Source organism: Candoia aspera, chromosome 3 (genome assembly GCF_035149785.1).
Source record: "Candoia aspera isolate rCanAsp1 chromosome 3, rCanAsp1.hap2, whole genome shotgun sequence".
NCBI lineage: Eukaryota > Metazoa > Chordata > Lepidosauria > Squamata > Boidae > Candoia > Candoia aspera.
In genome coordinates, this window is record NC_086155.1 from 83,804,608 (window position 1) to 83,822,696 (window position 18,089).

Here is an 18,089-nt window from a genome sequence, read left to right on the forward strand (position 1 = left end):
GTTCAGTTATCATGCTACAATATGGTGCAATATAATCTGCTTTGCAGAATAAGCCATAACCGACTGGGTTTACACTACACAAACAATTTACAGACTACAGTAGCTGGAGTCATACCGTGCCTTAAATCAGAATCAGTTCAGATTAGTGTGACTTACGAACCCACTTGGCTTCCACTGAAGACAATGGATAAGACACTCACAAACTGTGCCAACCAAATCACAGAATCATTACATGCAAGGGGAATGGGCAATGCACAACCCTGAAACTCCTTGAAGGTTTCTCATAGACCAAAACCATGGTGTGCTGTAATCACCTGTAGCAGCTGATTTTGTTTTTCTCTGCCCGTGAGCTCCTGGAGAAGTCTTCACAAGGCATTTTGCATGTGTAGAAGACATAGAAAATCTTGTAAAAGATTTTGTTCCAAATACTTCAGAAATTAGTGCAAATCTCCACGTTCAAGAGATGAACAGTTTAAAGATAGTTTAACCTCATGATCATAAAATTCTGATAGCACTTCCTTGAGACTTTTGAAGGTCACTTTACCAGTTAAGAAGATATCAGGGTTTCAGTCAAGGGACAGATTGCTGAGTTTTTCAAAAGAGAGGTCTCGTTAAAAATATTGCTTGTTTTCCCATTTTCAGCAGTTTGGGGAGGCAACCCCATGTAAAATTTTAGTGATGTTGCTTTATCTTGAAGTAGATTTGCATCATGAAAATTACTTTAGTAGATTTATATTCTGCTTTTCATTCAGAAGCTCAAGGTGGCATGTATAGCATTTCCCTCTCCCATTTCCCCCAAAACAATAACCCTGTGAAGAGGGCTGAGGGAGAATGACTGGCTCAAAATCACTCGGTGGCTAACAGTAGACTAGAACCTGATTTCCCCCTAATCTTTAGTAATCTTAACTATTACGTCACACTGGTTCTCACATAATGTGATTAGGTTGCTACACAAGTTTTGGTGAATTACATGGGATGTACAAAATGTGAAGACTGTATTGTATTCTTCAGATTCTGGTTTCTGTAACTGATTTCTCTTCTGGTTTTGTAGCATAAGTCATGCAGAAATGACTGTCATTCTGCATTTTATCTATGGAGCAGTTCTGGAGTTCCCCCCAAAAGTAAATGCTGGGTATGTATCAAGTCATGTTGTTTTTAATAATATTCCATGCCTATTTCCTAACCCTTATCAATCTGTATTTAAATAGAAGTTGCATCTCAGGATCCAGAAATGAAATTATAACGGTGCCAGAAATAATTATCCTTGCAATGTAATCTGTATTTTAGCATGAGAATAACAGTATTTGTGTATTACCCTTAGTACACTTAGTTGCTAAGCAGACATGACACAAACAGAAAATGCTTGCTTGAATGTTTCCATTTATTGAAACCATTTGCTGTCTGGGTTCACATAGTGCAGTAACTATATTGTGGTTTGCTTGGTTTATTTATTTATTTATTATTCGAATTTCTATTACCGCCCATCTCCCCCCAAAAAGGGGGACTCTGGGTGGTTTACAATAAAATTATTCTTTAAAAACCTCAACACATAAAATTACAAAATCAAAGTCCACAATACTAAAATCATAAATATAAATCTAAAATCCAAGTGGGAAAATTTCCATTCGGTAGGGAGAACTCTACATCACCAGCCACCCCCAGGAAGAGCTATTGCCCTTCCCATCCCAGGCGAGGCAGCAGAACCAGGTCTTCACACCCTTCCGGAAGGTCAGGAGTGAAGGGGCCTGCCTCACTTCGGGGGGCAGCATGTTCCAAAGGGCAGGTGCCACTGCAGAGAAGGCTCGCCTCCTGGATCCCGCCAAGTGAAACTCCCTTGCTGATGGGATCCGTAGCATGCCCTTCCTGCATGGCTGGGTGGGATGGGTCGATGTTATGGGGATGAGAGGGTTTGTGGTTTAATAAGCAGGCATGCAAACAACCATGCTTCCAGGCCCTAGCTACTAGTTAAGGGACCTCAAGCAGAATATGTGATTGTGTGATTCCTTCCTAAACTCTTTCTGATATCCCATCGCAAGGGTGAATTTTCCCCAACTCCAGTCTTTGTGAAATGTAATGTCAATATAAAGTAAACTACAATTAAATAACTATGCTCACTCTTGTTTACTCTTAACCAGAGTCTGCTCTAACCAACTTCAATCTAATTAAGAAACTATAGCTAACAGTAAGTCCCAATGGTTAACCTTATTTTGGAACATTGTACTAACTCAGGGTAGGCACCTGGTATTCTTCAAAGACTTTAGATTTCAAGTCCTATCAGCACCAGCCAGCTTGATCAGTAGCAAAGAACTGCAAGAATTGTACTCTGATCATTTGGAAGCATTAGGTTTTCTATTCTGGGATAATGTGATTGTTCCAATAAAAGAGAAGGATTGTGTTGTGTTATCCCAACCCAGTAGATTAGATAGCAGAAGAATGAGAACTATACTAGGCCAGAGATGATAGTTATAGAAGATTTTAACCGGACCTATGAGAAGATAAACTCTAGGTATGTTAGGGATAAGCTAGTTAAGGCTTGTCTCAGTCTTCAGCAAGCTAGAACATAATACTTTAATAAATACGAAAAATAAGGTTAAATTTTGAAAACAGTAAAATCTAATTTTACTATATCTTTAAATACTAGTTGCTGGGAGGGTGGTAACTGCCATCATGTTCTGGTTGTAGACATTCCTTAGCCAAATGCTATGTGATTGTGGGAAATACGATGCTGAACTAAATTGTTCTCATCCAAGGGGCCTTCATCTGCGGGTGAGCCAATAACTTTCCTCTGGATTCTGACTTTTTGTTCTTCATATGGTTTATTGAAAACAAACTATCTAATATAAAATTGGGGAGCATTCTTTAGCAATATAACAAGGGTTTTAAACTTCTTTAAATTGTTTAATTTATATCCAAAAGCAAGATGTAATTGTATTAGCAGCATTGTTCAAGTAATTCAAACTGGCTCATTCAGAATGGCAGCCACTGTGAAATACAAGAAACGTGCTATGGATTACTTTTTAAAATGTCCTTGTATACATGATTATAGATGAATAAATATGGTTTGAATTTTTAGTTACGTTAACATCCATACCCCAGCACAATTCCTTTTTTATGTAAGGTATCAAAACTTATGGCCTCATGTGTGCAACATGAATTATTAATTTATAATACATTTGCAAAAATTATTTTTAAAGTTGTTGTTGGAATACAACTTCCCTTAAAAATACCACTTTACCAGGCTTTTAAAAAATTAGAATGAAAGATGCTTGCCTCGATGTAAATTATTATGGAACAATTCCATTATGGGCTTCCAGTGACTCTCTTATGATTGTTTTATGGTTAATTTTCATTATTGCTTTTACTTTAGATATATACTGAGCATTGCAGACATGTATGGATTAGAAGGTCTAAGAGAAATAGCTATATACATTCTGAAAAGAGACTACTGTAACTTCTTTCAAAAGGTATGCCCCACTTTATTTGTTTACTTGGACACTGTGTTGATAAGAGCTGAACAATCCTAAATTTTTGGAATCAAATGTTACAAGTTTGTGTGATGTGAAAGGTCCCCTGTGCAATGACTGAGTCACCCTTTGAGGGGGCGCCTTCCATCCTTCCAAAGTCGGTAAAATGAGTACCCAGCTTGCTGGGAAAGGTGACGACTGGGGAAGGCAATGGCAACCCACCCCGCTACAGTCTGCCAAGAAAATGTCGCAACAGTGGCGTCCCCCCCAAAAACAAGTTTACCAATAGGAATAAAACAGAAATATTTCATTATTTAAGTGAATTAAAATTGCCTTAGGCAATACTGAACAAGGAGATGAACTGTTTTGAATGAATAGTCATTGCAAGGAATTTTTCATCCAAATGTTAAGTTACACACAGTATGTAACTCTCATGTTCACTGTTTCAATGTGCACTGTACATCGTAACATTTCACATGCCATGGCGCTGACGCGCATTTCTGTTTGGGAGAGAGCTGCTGTGGAACCTTGTACCAAGCTCTGTATCTATGGTCATTACAATGGAATGTGTTTGGGTTATGTACTCTGTTCAAGGACTTTTCCCGCAGACCATCAGAAGCCGTTAGGAGCACCTAGGATTGTGAACTTGGGAAGATTCTACGGGGGGAGGGATCTCATTTGCACTGAGGGTTTTTAGTTTGCATTTGACGCGCTTTTATCATTCTCAGCTTTCTCTGTGATCCTGCACACTATTCTTTAATAAATCAGATATCTTTGAATTCCTGCTCATGAGTCTGAGAGTGTTTTAGAATAGGCATTCATTACAGTAACATTTTGAAAATGTTTTTATATTAGTGTAGGTAAGTTTGTGGTTCAGTGTATTGTACTCATAGCCAGCTTTTCAATGATATTACAGGTAGTCCTCGCTTAACGATGGTAATTGGGACCGGAATTTTCATTGCTAAGGGATGTGGTTGTAAAGCATGATGTCACATGACCACATTGCTTAACAATGGCAATCCCAGCATTCCCCATCGTTAAGCAAGGATATTGGGTGGTTATGTGAGTCCCAGGCAGCTCGCAAGCTGGCCAGCAGGCAGGTAAGTGGCTGCTGCTGGGTGGAGGGGGGTGCACAGGTGGCTGGTGAGATGCACCGCAAGTGCAGGAGGGCCATGGGTGGCTGCTGCCAGGTGGGAGAAGGTGCATGGGTGGCCAGCAAGGCACGGTGCAAGTGGGGCTGGGGTTGGCTGCTGCTGGGTGGGGGAGAATGCAAGTGACTTACCAGAGTGACTTGCAACCCCCCTTGCTGTCTTGCCCATTGATTTTGCTTGTGGGAAGCCGGCAGGGAAGGTCACAAATGGCAATCACATGACTGCAGGACACTGCAACCATTTTAAGTACAAGCTGGTTGCGAAGCATCCAGATCGCAATCACTTGATTGTGGGGTTGCTGTGACAGCCAGAACTTCGAGGAATGGTCGTGCCACTTGTTCAGCACCATCATAACTTCAAACAGTCGCTGAACGATTAATCGCTAAATGAGGACTACCTGTAATAACATCCTCTACAGTGCACAGAGGTTTCATGAGAGATACATTGGAGGGTATTGTTAAATAAATTGATGTGGAAAGGATTCCCTAGAAGTGGAAAGTTTGATAATTGTTTTAGATGAAGCTGCAGATCAGGCTGCAGAAAGAATTGCAAAATTTTGACACCATTGAAATCTAGACAAGAATGATACTTTCAGTGACCATGAATATTCTGTTGGAAATTGTAGTTTGAATTTTACTACAAGTTTTTCAATGACAGTAATTGTTCCTATTGTCTAATAATTCTAGCCTGTTACTCTCTAACAATTCTAGCCTGTGCCTGGGAAGCATCAGCCTGTTCTAGAATGTCTGGCTATTGCCCAATCAACAGGAGCAGAACACCTTTATGATGCATGCATGAAGTAAGTGAGATAATATATTTGACTGATTTCCATTTTCACAGCTTAATCTTAAACTCATCTTAAAAGGATAAGGTTACAGTTTTTTTGAAAGCTATTTATATTTTGATGCAATATGTAAAAACACTTCGCTATTGGTTGCTTATGCCAATAGAAATGCATATCTTATTAAACCTGTTTGATGGATTTATTTAAACAAGACATTTCCTTTAACAGGTGGTTGGTACAAAATTTTGCAAGGTGTTGGTCAGAAAAAAACTTTGCTAATTTATCTTCTGAGCTCCAAAATAGTTGTCTTACTGCATTGATTGATTCTTTGGTAAGTTTGTGCCTGTTTTCAGTAATTCATGTTAATTTACTTTATAATTTTGTTTCTTGGAAAACTGATATGAATTTATGGTGTAATTTAACTTATTTTGATTATACAAATTTGCCTTCTACTTCAGACTGAACTAATTGACTGATATCTCAAAATCGAAAAACTGGTATCATCCACCATCTCAAGTTACATTGGGTAACACTTAATCAAAGGAGTTCTGTTCTGCTGAAAGGCATTGGAGAAACAAGATTTTTTTTTCCTGTAGGCACACTTGCTTCTTGTACCTTCCAAGTCTCACAATAAACTCCAATTAAATGTAGAGAGGCACATATCTGTAAATGAAATTTATTTTAATCCCTCTCCCCATGGCTTTTTATAATGACTTATAATGGCATTTTGGTTATTTCTGCATCCTGATTTACTGGGATGCAGCATGTTGGAAGAAGCTGGCAAGGAGTGAGGAAATAATAGAACTGATAATAGAAAAGAAAAGGAAATCTAAATCTAGCTTACACTAACACCTATACTTCTTCATTCCTTTCTATCCTAACAAACCATCCTTGTTTCCATCAACTCCGTAAACCAGTTTATATTTTCTTTTGTTGTTTAAACTTCTCACCTCTCTCTCATCAATTCCATCCAGTTATGAATTTTTCAGTCTTCCCTTTCCTCTCCATTCATTCATTCTTCTTTCCTGTATTTGTTTGCAATTTGATCCTCATTCATTTTGTGTAGTTAGATAATCAAAGCACCCCAATCCACTTTTTTGAACCAGTCACTCATTTTTGTATTCAGTCTACACTTACTCAGTAGTCATTCATTTTTACACATTTCTCTCTCTCTTCCCCCTCCTCTCTTGTTTTAACATGCACACTTCTTCAGTACACCAGTGCCATTGATATATATATATTTTGCACTTCTATAAAACAAAAGTTGGCAGAAACACATTCTTGCAGGCTGCCGTTTTCACTTCTTTGGGTAAACATCTCTTAGCAAAAACCACACAGTACCCACTACCTTGTCCTTTTTTTTTCATCAGTTTTTCATCTTTAGTAAATATTCTACTAAGCTGTACAAATTCATCTACTTAATGTATTTTTTCACCATTTACATGCAGTTTTCAATTATTCAGTCTGTTTTCCCTGTCAAGCAGAATTATCCTGGGTTTGATGCACTAATTTTCAGATCCATAAACCACTGTATTATATAATCAGTCCAGTATTTGCTGCAAGGACATTGCATATCCCTTACTTCCTGCTCATTGTCAAATCATTTTCTAAGCATTCCATTTATTCTCACACCTTACTTCCTATTGGCATGTGTGGAATGCTTTTACCCATAATTGAAGTGAGAAGAATTTAATTTGCTAATGCTATGGTGTAAGATGTACTTATTGAATTGTGCCAAATTTTTGCTCAGAACATGTGCATTCTTTTATTTTAAGAGCCCACAGAATGCAGCCCATCTTTTGATGGAAACCAACAGGCTGCTTACTAGTCTTCCCCAAGTGAAATGGACTGAAACAGCTCGAACTTTGGCATCTAGACTGCAAGAAGAATGTATGGCATTTATGGTGACAAATTTTCCAGAAATAATACAAAGTGAAAGCTTTTTAGCCCTCTTACAGGTAAATATACCTGAATTATAGTAGCATTATCACAGACCATGTGTTGGGTTTTATATTGGTTTTGCTAGAAGTTCAGTGGCTAAAGGAGAGAACATTCTTTCCCTCAGGCAGAGATTCTAGATGCTTGATTACTTTTTGAAAGAAGAAGAAAATTCTCTGTTCAGTGCTGTAGATTCATACAGCCTACAATGTAAGCTGTTGAATTATTAGCTAATAGCTGTTTTGTCTTTTTTTCAGTGTTTTATTCTATGTATTCAGTGTTTCATTTGTGTTCTCCATTTTGCATAGAATGTTTTTCTAAAAATATGATTGGAGTTTATTTTGAATGTGATAAGAATGAATTTTTTTGGTTCTAATTCTGGCCTATTTTGAAGCCTTACCAATCATCTGCAGTAGATTCAAATATTCCTTTAATGAATGCAAACCTATTGTGCACATAAAACATAAAAACTTAGTATATGGTAGGCATTCTCAGGATGTTATTACAGGTAGTCCTTGGATAACAACCAGTTGTTCAGCTACCGTTCAAAGTTACGATGGCACTGAACAAGTAGTACTTACGACCAGTCCTCAAAGTTCCAGCCGTCCCAGCACCCCTGTGGTCACATGATTGCAATCTGGGTGCTTGACAACCAGCTTACATTTATGACGGTTGCATGTCCTACAGTCACGTGATCACCATTTGCGACCTGCTCTGCCGGCTTCCCACAAGCAAAGTCGATGGGGAAGCTGGGGGAGAGTCACAAGTCACTCCAATAAGTCTCCTTGACCTGGCAGCAGCCACTCCCAGCCCTGCCACACTTGTGCCAGCCACCCATGCACCGTCCCCAACCTGGCAGCAGCCACCCCTGGCCCCGCTGCGCCTCGCCAGCCACCTGCACACCCTCCCCCATCTGACAGCAGCCACTTACCTGCCCACTGGCCTGCTTGCGAGCAGCCTGAGGCTTGCAACTTCCTGCTGACTTCCCCACTGACTTTGCTTGTTGGAAGCCGGCAGGAAGTTGTAAGGAGGCCTTTGCTTAATGACTCATGATCTTTGCTTAACGACAGCAACGGGGACTGCCAGGATTAACATCACTATGGGATGTGGTCATGTGACATTGTATTTTACGACTGCATCACTTAGTGACAGAAATTCCGATCCCAATTACCATCATTGAGCAAGGACTATCTGTGGTTAAGAAAATAAAAGCCCTTATGTTTTGAAATGTCTGCCCTTTAAAATTACAGCAGTATTGCTAGAGTTAATCCTGAGCATAGGTTTGAATGAATAAGATACATAGAATCTGAACCTTAAATCAGTGGTACAGCTATATAGAAGGTACAGAAATTAAAATTAGGCCAACAATTGAGTAACTGAAGAAGGCAAGAAATAAGTTTCTTTGCCTGCATGAATTTGTGCATTCATCTTGGAGGCTGTTTCTCTTATGTAGCCTCTCTCCTTCAGAACTCTTTGTTTAATTCCATCCTCTTAATAAGTGTTTGAATTTGAGCCAGGGCTTCTCAGACTATGAAACTTCTTTTAGTGATACAGTGCAACTTTAAATGTGCATAATTAGCAACAAGAAAGATTCTTAAGTATAATGCTCTGTGTGTTTACTTTGAAATAAGTCCATTGTGTTTAATGGTGTTGTTGGTCAGATAAGTGTGCAAAAATAGTGACAGACTGAGATCCTATTGAGTGATTCTTTGCTTCATTAAGTAACCTTTACCAGGAGCTGCTCACTGAAGCAAAGGTTTTAATGTCACAGGTCACACTTTGAACTGTGTTACCTATAAATTAAGCATAACCTTATGGTAGACAGGGAGGCAGCCAGTGCTGCAAGTTTGCTGTGGATAAATAGTTGAGCTTCTGATTAGTTCCTCAGATGGAAAATCATTACAAATTTTGTCCATTAGGCAAAGCTTTTCTAAGAAAGGGATTAGCGTGTAGCATTTGATGTACCGTTGAGAAGACAGACTTCTCCCATCCAGTTTTAAATTTTCACTACTAGCCATGAATAGAATTCCTTGGACCATTTGTTTTTCACATATGTCTGTGCCATCATGACATGTGAGATGATTGCATCGTAGGTAGAACAATGGACGCTGTGGATAACTTTGCTTCAAAATGGAAGCTTTGTAATATATTTCAGGGATAAAATAGTAACTATCCTGAAACAGCTTTGCTTGTTCATGTTTACCAGGATGCACTTTCCTAATTAGGGCAAATATTCTACATAACAATGCCCTAAAAAGAAATGTAAACATATTGTGGTGGTGTAGGCATGTTGGTAAAAATTGAAGCTTTCCAGTTTTTTGTAGCTTTCATAAGAATGTTCCATAAGACAATCCCACTTTCCCCCTTTTTACAGCATCTTGTTTGTTGCCAACAAGATGCCCCAGGAACCCTGCTAGCTTAAAACATAGGAATTACTCTCCAGAGAAATCTTCCCTAATCTGATGCCTTCTAGAAGTGTTGAACATTGACTCTCGTAATGGCCATAAGGGCATCATTGGAGAGGGGTGCTTCAGGGAGTTATTACCAGTTACAGTAAACAATATCATGCTAAGTAGAACAGTAGCTTGATTTTCAGTATGAGATTCTACTTATTTTTATATGGCAAGATATAGGAAGAAAGCAAAAAGTCTCTATTACTTCTGCCTGACTAAAGAGTGGATATGATATTCAGCCTACAATTCTATATTCATTTATCTGAGAATAAGTCCTGTTCAATTTAGCATGATTAATTCTGAATACATGTTCCTAAGATTGTTTTATTATCCTTCTGTCATCTGATTAACAAAAAATGGAAGAAGAAAACGAAAAGAATCAAGGAGGGTTTGCCAAGGTATGTTACAAATACATAGATTAAAATTGGCCCATGTGTTTCAGCACATCAGTGTTTGTGTGAAGAACTAGCATACAAAGGACCCACACACATAAAAAGCCACATACACCCTCTTTTTAGGTTCTTCCGCCAAAATGCATTGTTCAGTTTTGGTTTCAGCTGATCTGGTTTTCTGATAATGTCTTCCAGGCTCAGGCCATGAGCAGTAAACCTGACCTTCTTGATCAAGTGTTTGAAGCAGTCAAGAAAGATGTTACTACTGAAAATAGTTGTTGCCTTCTTATAGCAATGGACACTTTGCTCAGTTCTTCAAATGTGAAAGAGATGGTAGGTTTTAAAAATGAACAGAAACATATCCCAATTGTTCTTCGTTTTTAGTTAGAACCTTTCAAGCCAGTCTTTAAGGGCAGAAATTCTACCAAGGTAATCTACAGCATTAATAGGTTATAGAAAATAATTTAATAGTGATACAGTTCTGAAATGCTAGCAGTTAGAACAGTTAACCAGTTAATTTTAAAATTTAAACACCATTGCAGTTAAAACAGAATACTCTAATAAAGCTTTAAGGATAAAAGTTACATTGTACTGAAAGTTTGCAATGAAAGACCTTGCAGATAAACACTCATACCGGAGGCATGGAGTCACTGTGAGAAGGCCCTGTTTCTCAGCCTAGTCACAATATCTGTCGTAAGGCAGTTAAGAAGGTCCTGTAAAATCAGTATGGATCTTAAAAGTGGAAATGGAGGTGGGCTATTATGCATTCATTTGGGGGGATAATGACAGAACCAGTTAGGCAAAACAATTCCTTAAGTTGAATGGCTTTATTAGAAAACTTTACAAAATAAAGATTCTAATCCAAAATTGAAGTTCCAGTCACATTTGTTAGCTTATTATTATTAATCATATTTGCCTTAAGTTCTTCCTAATAATACTCTGGGAGCCAGTTTGGTGTAGTGGTTAAGGCACTGGGCCAGCTGGAAGATTGTGAGTTCTAGTCCTGCCTTAGGCACAAAGCCAGCTGGGTGGCCTTGGGCCAGTCATTCTCTCTCAGCCCTAGGAAGAAGGCAATGGCAAACCAAATCCAAAAAAGCTTGCCAAGAAAACTGCAGGGACTTGTCCAGACAGTCTCCAAGAATCGGACACGATTGAATGATTAAAAAAAAAAACTTTCCCTAAGGCTATCTGCCTTCCTATATCATCCTATAACCTAGCCTATTTTTAACCTTATATTACCTTATATATCTTCATATATTATATTACATATGACTGTTTTAAAGTCTTAATCCTACACTCTTTACTTGGAACTTATGATTTCATATTTCAATGCCCCTGTATCTAATGTTCCAATCTCTTCTCTTCTATCCTAGATAGCCCTTGCCAAAGCCTCAAGTGCAGTGTTTCTCAACCTTGGGAACGTTAAGATCCCGTGCTGGCTGGGGAATTCTGGGAGTTGAAGTCCAAACATCTTAACGTTCCCAAGGTTGAGAAACACTGCTCTAGCATGATATAGGCATTTTCTTGTTCACAGTTGCCATGTAGCAGCTGCTTTCTCTAACTAGTCTTCTAGTCTGACCCAGGGGTGTAGTTGAGTACCCTCCATTTGGATTGAAATTTGGTCTGTTACTGGGTGATGGGAGTTGGTGTCATTGCCACAGTCCTGCCACAGTTCTTTTTAGTGATAGTTGGATGACTGTCTATTGTCAAAGTTTTGCTTCACTCCTGCGCCTGAAGGAAAAACACTTCCCGGATGAGTGCTTGCCAGGACTGAGGGATCTGAGGTCCCTGCCCTTAGGCCACATGTAGCTGCCAACTCCTGGGCCACACCCAGTTGCCAACACCGGGTCTGCCCAGTATTTGCCACTGCGAAGGGTTCAGTAAGAAGCCAGTGCTTGTGCCTCCTTCAGCTTTGCCAGAGCCTAGGCTGCGTCTTGGTTCATTAAGGAGCTTGGTTTAAGTTCCACATCATGCTGTCCAGCCACTCTTCTCTATAGTCCCTCAGCTTTTCTCCTCTGTTGCCTTAATTCTCCTTCTTCGCTCTGTTCCTCCATACTTCATCTTCTCAACACCACTATGATACGTTTTATTGTAAAATGCCCAGAGTCCCTCCTCGGGGAGATGGGCGGTCATAAATTTGATAAATAAATAAAAATAAATAAAATGATTTCTCTCTAGCCTGGCCCTTTTGGAAGGGCCAGCACTCTCAAAAGAGTAAGGGCGGGACCCTTAAAAGGAAACTGGTGAGCCCAAACTATTAGGAGCATCAGAGGTTAAAACAAATACTTACTGATGTGCTTCTGAGCCCAATTTTAATTACTGAAGCAGAGTGAGAGATCATCTGGCTGCTCATAACAATCGGCATTTGTAGGATAGGAGAAATCTTTTTGCCACTGACTACTTAATCCTAAATGTATTCCTGGATATACAGGTAGTCCTCGCTTAACAACCACAATAGGGACCAGTATTTCAGTTGTTAAGCAAAGCGGTAATTAAGCAAATCTGACCCGATTTTACAATTTTTTGTGGTGGTCGTTAAGTGAATCACTATGGGCGTTAAGCAAACCATGTGGTTGTTAAGCAAGTCACACAGTTCCCCATTGATTTTGCTTGCCAGAAGCTGGCTGGGAAGGTTGAAAATGGTGATCACATGACCACGGGACACTGTGATGGTTGTAAGTGTAAGGATGGCCATAAGTCTGAACCATCACTAAACGAATGGTTGTTAAGTGAAGACTACCTGTAGCTGAAATCATCAGTGCTTGTCTTCTGATCTAGAGCAGGCTTGCTTATACATCTGTCTTCCTGTGCTTCTTTTTTATAAAATGGGATTAATTCACTACAGATCAGAGGAATTGATGGTTTTCATCTTCCCTCCCCCAGTTACTGTAATCTCTTTAAATGTATGTATACAAAAGTCTCCTTACTATTGAAGTGCAGCTTCAAAATGTGGAAGGCAGAAGAGTTGAGCCATCAATAACTCAATGGGTATGCTATAAAACTAGATTTGAGAATCACAGGTAGTCCAAATAGTAGCAGATTAGATGGGATATTGATCTGGCTGGTATGAGCCTTCTTTTAAAATTAAGTTACATTCTAGTTGTGGCACCATTTTTATCCCTGAGGAGCAATCAGCAATATAAAAAATAAGGAATATATTATTCATTGAATTGTTCATCACCTGGGTTTTGTATTCTTGAAACTGAGTATTTGTGGTTACTATTTTTAGCAGTGAAAACAAAGGTTCTTAGGAGCTTTCTGCTGAAAAATATATATTTAAAAAAAACTATTGCCTTTGATGAAATTACCATGTTTTTGCAGGTCAGGTCTTTTTCAATTAACAGGGACCCATTGTGGCACATTTTAAAATTTTGGTATTTTTTAATACATAGGCATATATATATAGAAAAGTATATATAAATTACTGCTCTGTACTGCTGCAGACCTCTTCTATTGTTGACTCATTCAACAGGAGTGAAAATTTAACCAGATGCTTTATTGGGCCCTAGGGAATTTGACCTTGTAGTGACAAAGCCAAGAGTGAAAAGCTATAAAGAGATTTGTTTGTAAAATTGGAAGAGTGGGGAGAGAGAAGTAGGTAGGTTTGATATTTTATGAGCTTCAGCATCTGTGGGAGTGGCTTGGCTTCAAGCAGAGCAAAATTATGATGCAGGACAATTGGCCTCTGCAAAGCCCGACATCTATTCAGCAATCATAATATCTAAGTGATGGCACCATTGATCTAGCTGAAGGAGCCGGTACCTTCTTTAAGGAATAATGACTGGTTGCTATGGCAATAAGGTTTTTTCCAGCTGCTGATTATTTTCTCTCTCTTACTTGAGCGTAGGGGTTTATGTGCAGGATCCAGGCTCTGCGTGATAAACTGTGGATCTTCCTGCTTCAGTCATTTTTTGCTGTTCGACACACGGAGGGTTGGAAACTGCTGAAGGCAGCTGATCAGGAGAGAATACAAGCAGGTAGGCAAGCTATAACTGGAGCTGAGCGCTTTGCATGACAGCTGTGCCTTTATTATAGAGAAGTCATGGGAACTGATAATTAATGTTAGCTGGAAGGATATGTTGATGAGCCTTCTGCTTTCCAATTATTGTGTAAGAATTTTGAAAAATAAACAGTTCAGACTGCTTCAAGTATGGAAGCCAAGCTGATTATACCTCCCTATTGTGAATGTTATTATGCAGCTATATGGAAGCCTTATAAATAGGTAGGCTGTCTTTTCCTTTGCATTTAGAATGATTAAATGTAATTCATTAGGATTGTTAAGCACATAGGCATTACAGAAAGGATTTTATACATTTATTTCATGATTGTAGTGGTTGGGAGGTTTTAGACTATATTGTACACTAAGGAACATCTTGCTTAACAGCTGATCTCATTTGTGTCGAAAATGAAGGGTCCATTGAATTCATGATTGATATGATGCTATGATACTGTGTGTCTGCTGCAGAAGATTCATCAAAGAAGCTGCATAGCGGCCTCTAAACATTTAAGCAGCACAATTTGAAGCTAAACAAAAGAAGTCTTGCTCTGCCCTCCCCTTTTCTCTCCCACCCCCGTCCTTTGTTTTCAAATGTATGGAATAAAATCTTGCAGATAAAGTACCTGAAAATGGCTTCAGGGCAGTACTGAATATTTTTGCTATAGTCATGTAATTTCTCTGGTATGGGGAAGTAGATACACACTCAAGATTATAGTATTTTGTGAAGCATTTCAGTAGCAAAAAATAAATGCCAATATAATATAAATGAAGCATTTTTTCTGATTTCTTAAGAGTGCTTTGAATATCCTAGATTGTAAAGTGTTATTTAAAGTCTCTGGTATTAAGCTGTTTTTTTGGAAATCATATCAAAAATGAAATTTTATTGGTATGTTAGATGATGTCATTCTAAATAATGCTTTCATGCTAATGTAAAAATATAAGCCCATGCATAAGTTTAGACTACAGTTCTTATCTTCCCCGGACATGAATATTTAGAGTATTGTAAATTGGGGAAGCCTGAACGGTAGTCTATAGCTGTGATAACTATCTAGTTGATTTATTGCTTTAAAGAGGCTATAGTGTTAATTACTGCAGGTTGATTACAGTATCCAGAGGAATAAAAATACTCTATTTTGTGTAATTGAATGTCTTTTTTGTACAATCAGAGCAGGAGCTATTCTTCTGTGTGAGCTACTTGAATGGCTACATAAACTTTTAAAGAAGCATGCAATTTAAAAAGGTTCCATTTAGGAATTGCTTCATATTCCCTTTTAGTAGTGGTATATTAAAACAGATTAAACTTGGAAGCTTAAACACTGCCATGGTATTGGTTCCTGGTAGAACATACTGTTTTTTTAATTTATATTTTAAAAATAGCATATGGAACATATAGTGTTATTTCCTTAAGAACATGAAAAAGCCACCCAGGTGCCATTTTCATCCTCATGCCTTCCCTTAAGAAAACAGGTTCACTGCAGGGTGGGAATGCAGTTGACTCTTACATGCTATGTATTCATAAAATATATAAGTAATAATTGCAGGCAGTGATAGAGTTGTTAGAGCTACATGCTTTGCCAAAAATTGTACTTTGGCAAAGGATGTTATATATAAAGTACATTCCTCAGTCTGCATCTTTCTGGTGTAGGTTACGTAAGCTGTAGCATTGCAGAAATCTAATTTGGGATTATCAGAGAGTTTCAATCAAATTCAGTTTGGAAATTTCATACACTATACTGCCTGACTAAAAGCACTTATATGAAGACTGATCTCACTTACTATGATTATTTCATTTTCAGTTATGCTTAGAAACACAGATATACAATTTTAATACATATTACCAAATCAATATAAGAGGAAAGAATTCTGTTTTAAATTAATAACATGAGATAAATTGGCAACATGTAATAAAGTTTGTATGTAGAAACAGTGGGAATGTACATTATTCAAGGATGTACAAACCAAAACGATGATGATGATGATGATGATGATGATGATGATGATGATGATGATGATATTTTCTCCAGGTCTGATGTGACTTGTCCTCTGTTACTAATTTGCACTTTAAAAAGTGTATGTGCCCTTCAGGAGCTACCCTAATGGTTCTACTGTGTTTTCCTCCATCCCTTTTCTCTAAATATATCCTAAAGAAAAGTGTCCTTTTCTTAAACAGCTGCTGTTGACAAAGGAGATGACAGAAGACCTACCAAAAAGCCCATATTCAGTAGTTCTCAGGTAAAAAAAAGAAAAGAAAAAACCTTACATTTTACAAGACATTCAGATTTCTGTATATAAGCATTTGTATACATCTTTCAAATATGATATGTGATTATTTGGGGACTTGTATTTGTATGGCTTGAGGCTACTGTGTCTGTCATATCATTATTATGTAACTTTAACAAGCAAATATCCATCTATTAACTTCCTTGCACAGAGAAATGTTTCTTCACAGCAAGAGGTGAGATTCAACCTCACAGTATATCAGACAGCAGTAATTTACTACATCTCTTTTTCTGCATCTCCAACCTACTGTTTTGTAAAAACCTACTTTCCCAGTTGCAAAGCAAATGGTGTGCTAGCTAGCAAATGGAGCTTATTCCCTTAATTCATACCATTATTTATACCCTGTGATGTCATCCATCTTTTGAGAGGGATTCTTGCAAGGGAATCTAACTCAGTATGTTCATGAGAGAGAGAAAAATATACTCAGCTATGCACCTGGTTACATTTGATAGTCATTTAACTTGGAATGGTAAACTCTGATTACATTTGATAATCATTTAACTTAGGACAGTAATATTTGGGAAAGGAAGGTAACCTGAAGCTGGTGGTTTTTTGGAGGGGGGCAGAGATATAAAGAAAATGAAAGTATTCCATCTGCTCCTTTCAAAAACTTTCATCTTATGTCCTAACAGTCAGGAATCACGCTGAGACGAGGAGTAGGTCTCTAGTGTTTATTACTGCTACATAAGACAGAAAATCCTAACAAACGGAAGAAGCGTGGGAAAAACCCAGACAGATAAACCCCAAAGGTTAAGGCGGGTCTGATCTGTGTCTCTTTGGCTGCTTAACTCCTCAGTACTACGCATGCGTTTTCCCCCCTGGATAGGGGCCCCCTCCTGCTCACCATCAGTGCTCATGACATCTTAGCAATGCACTTTGCATTTTGGACATGACATTATTTTATAGTTCCTTCCAGCAAGGATGGTGAATCTGTGTCTTCCAAATGTGGTTGAACAGCATCTCTCATAATCTGTAATCACCAGACATGCTAGCTGGAACTGCTAGAATCTGTAATTTAACAGCATCTGGAGGGCTTCATATTCCCTATCCTTGTGCTGTAGGATATTTGTTAAGGAGACCTTGATCCCCCCCAATGTTGCAAGGAGATGACTGATTCAATTTTCATTGCATTTTGTTCCTAAGGGCAGGGCTGTGTGTTTCATCCTCAAGGAATTATTTATTCTTCTAAGAAAAAGACAAAAATATATTCAGGACATCTCAGGATAAACTATTCTTTTGCCCTAAAGACCCCAACCAGCAAGGAACAAATCTCATTCTATTTGAATACCTTCTGCCTAGCATCATACTGTGTTCTGTTTCTTGATCATGCTAGGGAGCAACAGAACGTTGAGAACTAATGGTTATATATTTGTAAAAGAAAAATATGTTTATTCAGAGGTTTCCTGCTGAGTCCCAAAAGGCATTCTCATTAGTAAATTTAGTTAAAGCTGCAGCTTTAAATGCTCAGATCAATTATTAGTCATGCCAGTTTTCCTTTCTGAAATGTTGAAATATGTTTTCTATAAATTTATTACTCAGTTTATCTATGAAATACAAGTGACCAAATTAAAAAAAAAATGAATATTCAATTGATTAAAAAAAAACACTATGGACACACTGGTTCATACAC

At 38.2% G+C, this 18,089-nt stretch overlaps 1 protein-coding gene across 3 annotated transcripts in view; it reads left to right on the plus strand.

Annotated features, from left to right (window-relative positions):
* The window catches only part of BTBD8 (BTB domain containing 8), a 58,992-nt gene that overhangs the window by 30,802 nt on the left and 10,101 nt on the right, over positions 1-18,089 (plus strand). For 2 of the 3 annotated variants that reach the window (XM_063298252.1, XM_063298250.1), the window contains exons 6-13: positions 1,052-1,132; positions 3,368-3,464; positions 5,326-5,414; positions 5,628-5,730; positions 7,175-7,357; positions 10,378-10,515; positions 14,030-14,159; positions 16,350-16,411. In XM_063298252.1, the coding sequence (XP_063154322.1) occupies positions 1,052-1,132; positions 3,368-3,464; positions 5,326-5,414; positions 5,628-5,730; positions 7,175-7,357; positions 10,378-10,515; positions 14,030-14,159; positions 16,350-16,411 (883 nt within the window). The remainder of the gene's footprint in view (positions 1-1,051; positions 1,133-3,367; positions 3,465-5,325; positions 5,415-5,627; positions 5,731-7,174; positions 7,358-10,377; positions 10,516-14,029; positions 14,160-16,349; positions 16,412-18,089) is intronic. The other variant, XM_063298251.1, reaches the window with a different exon arrangement.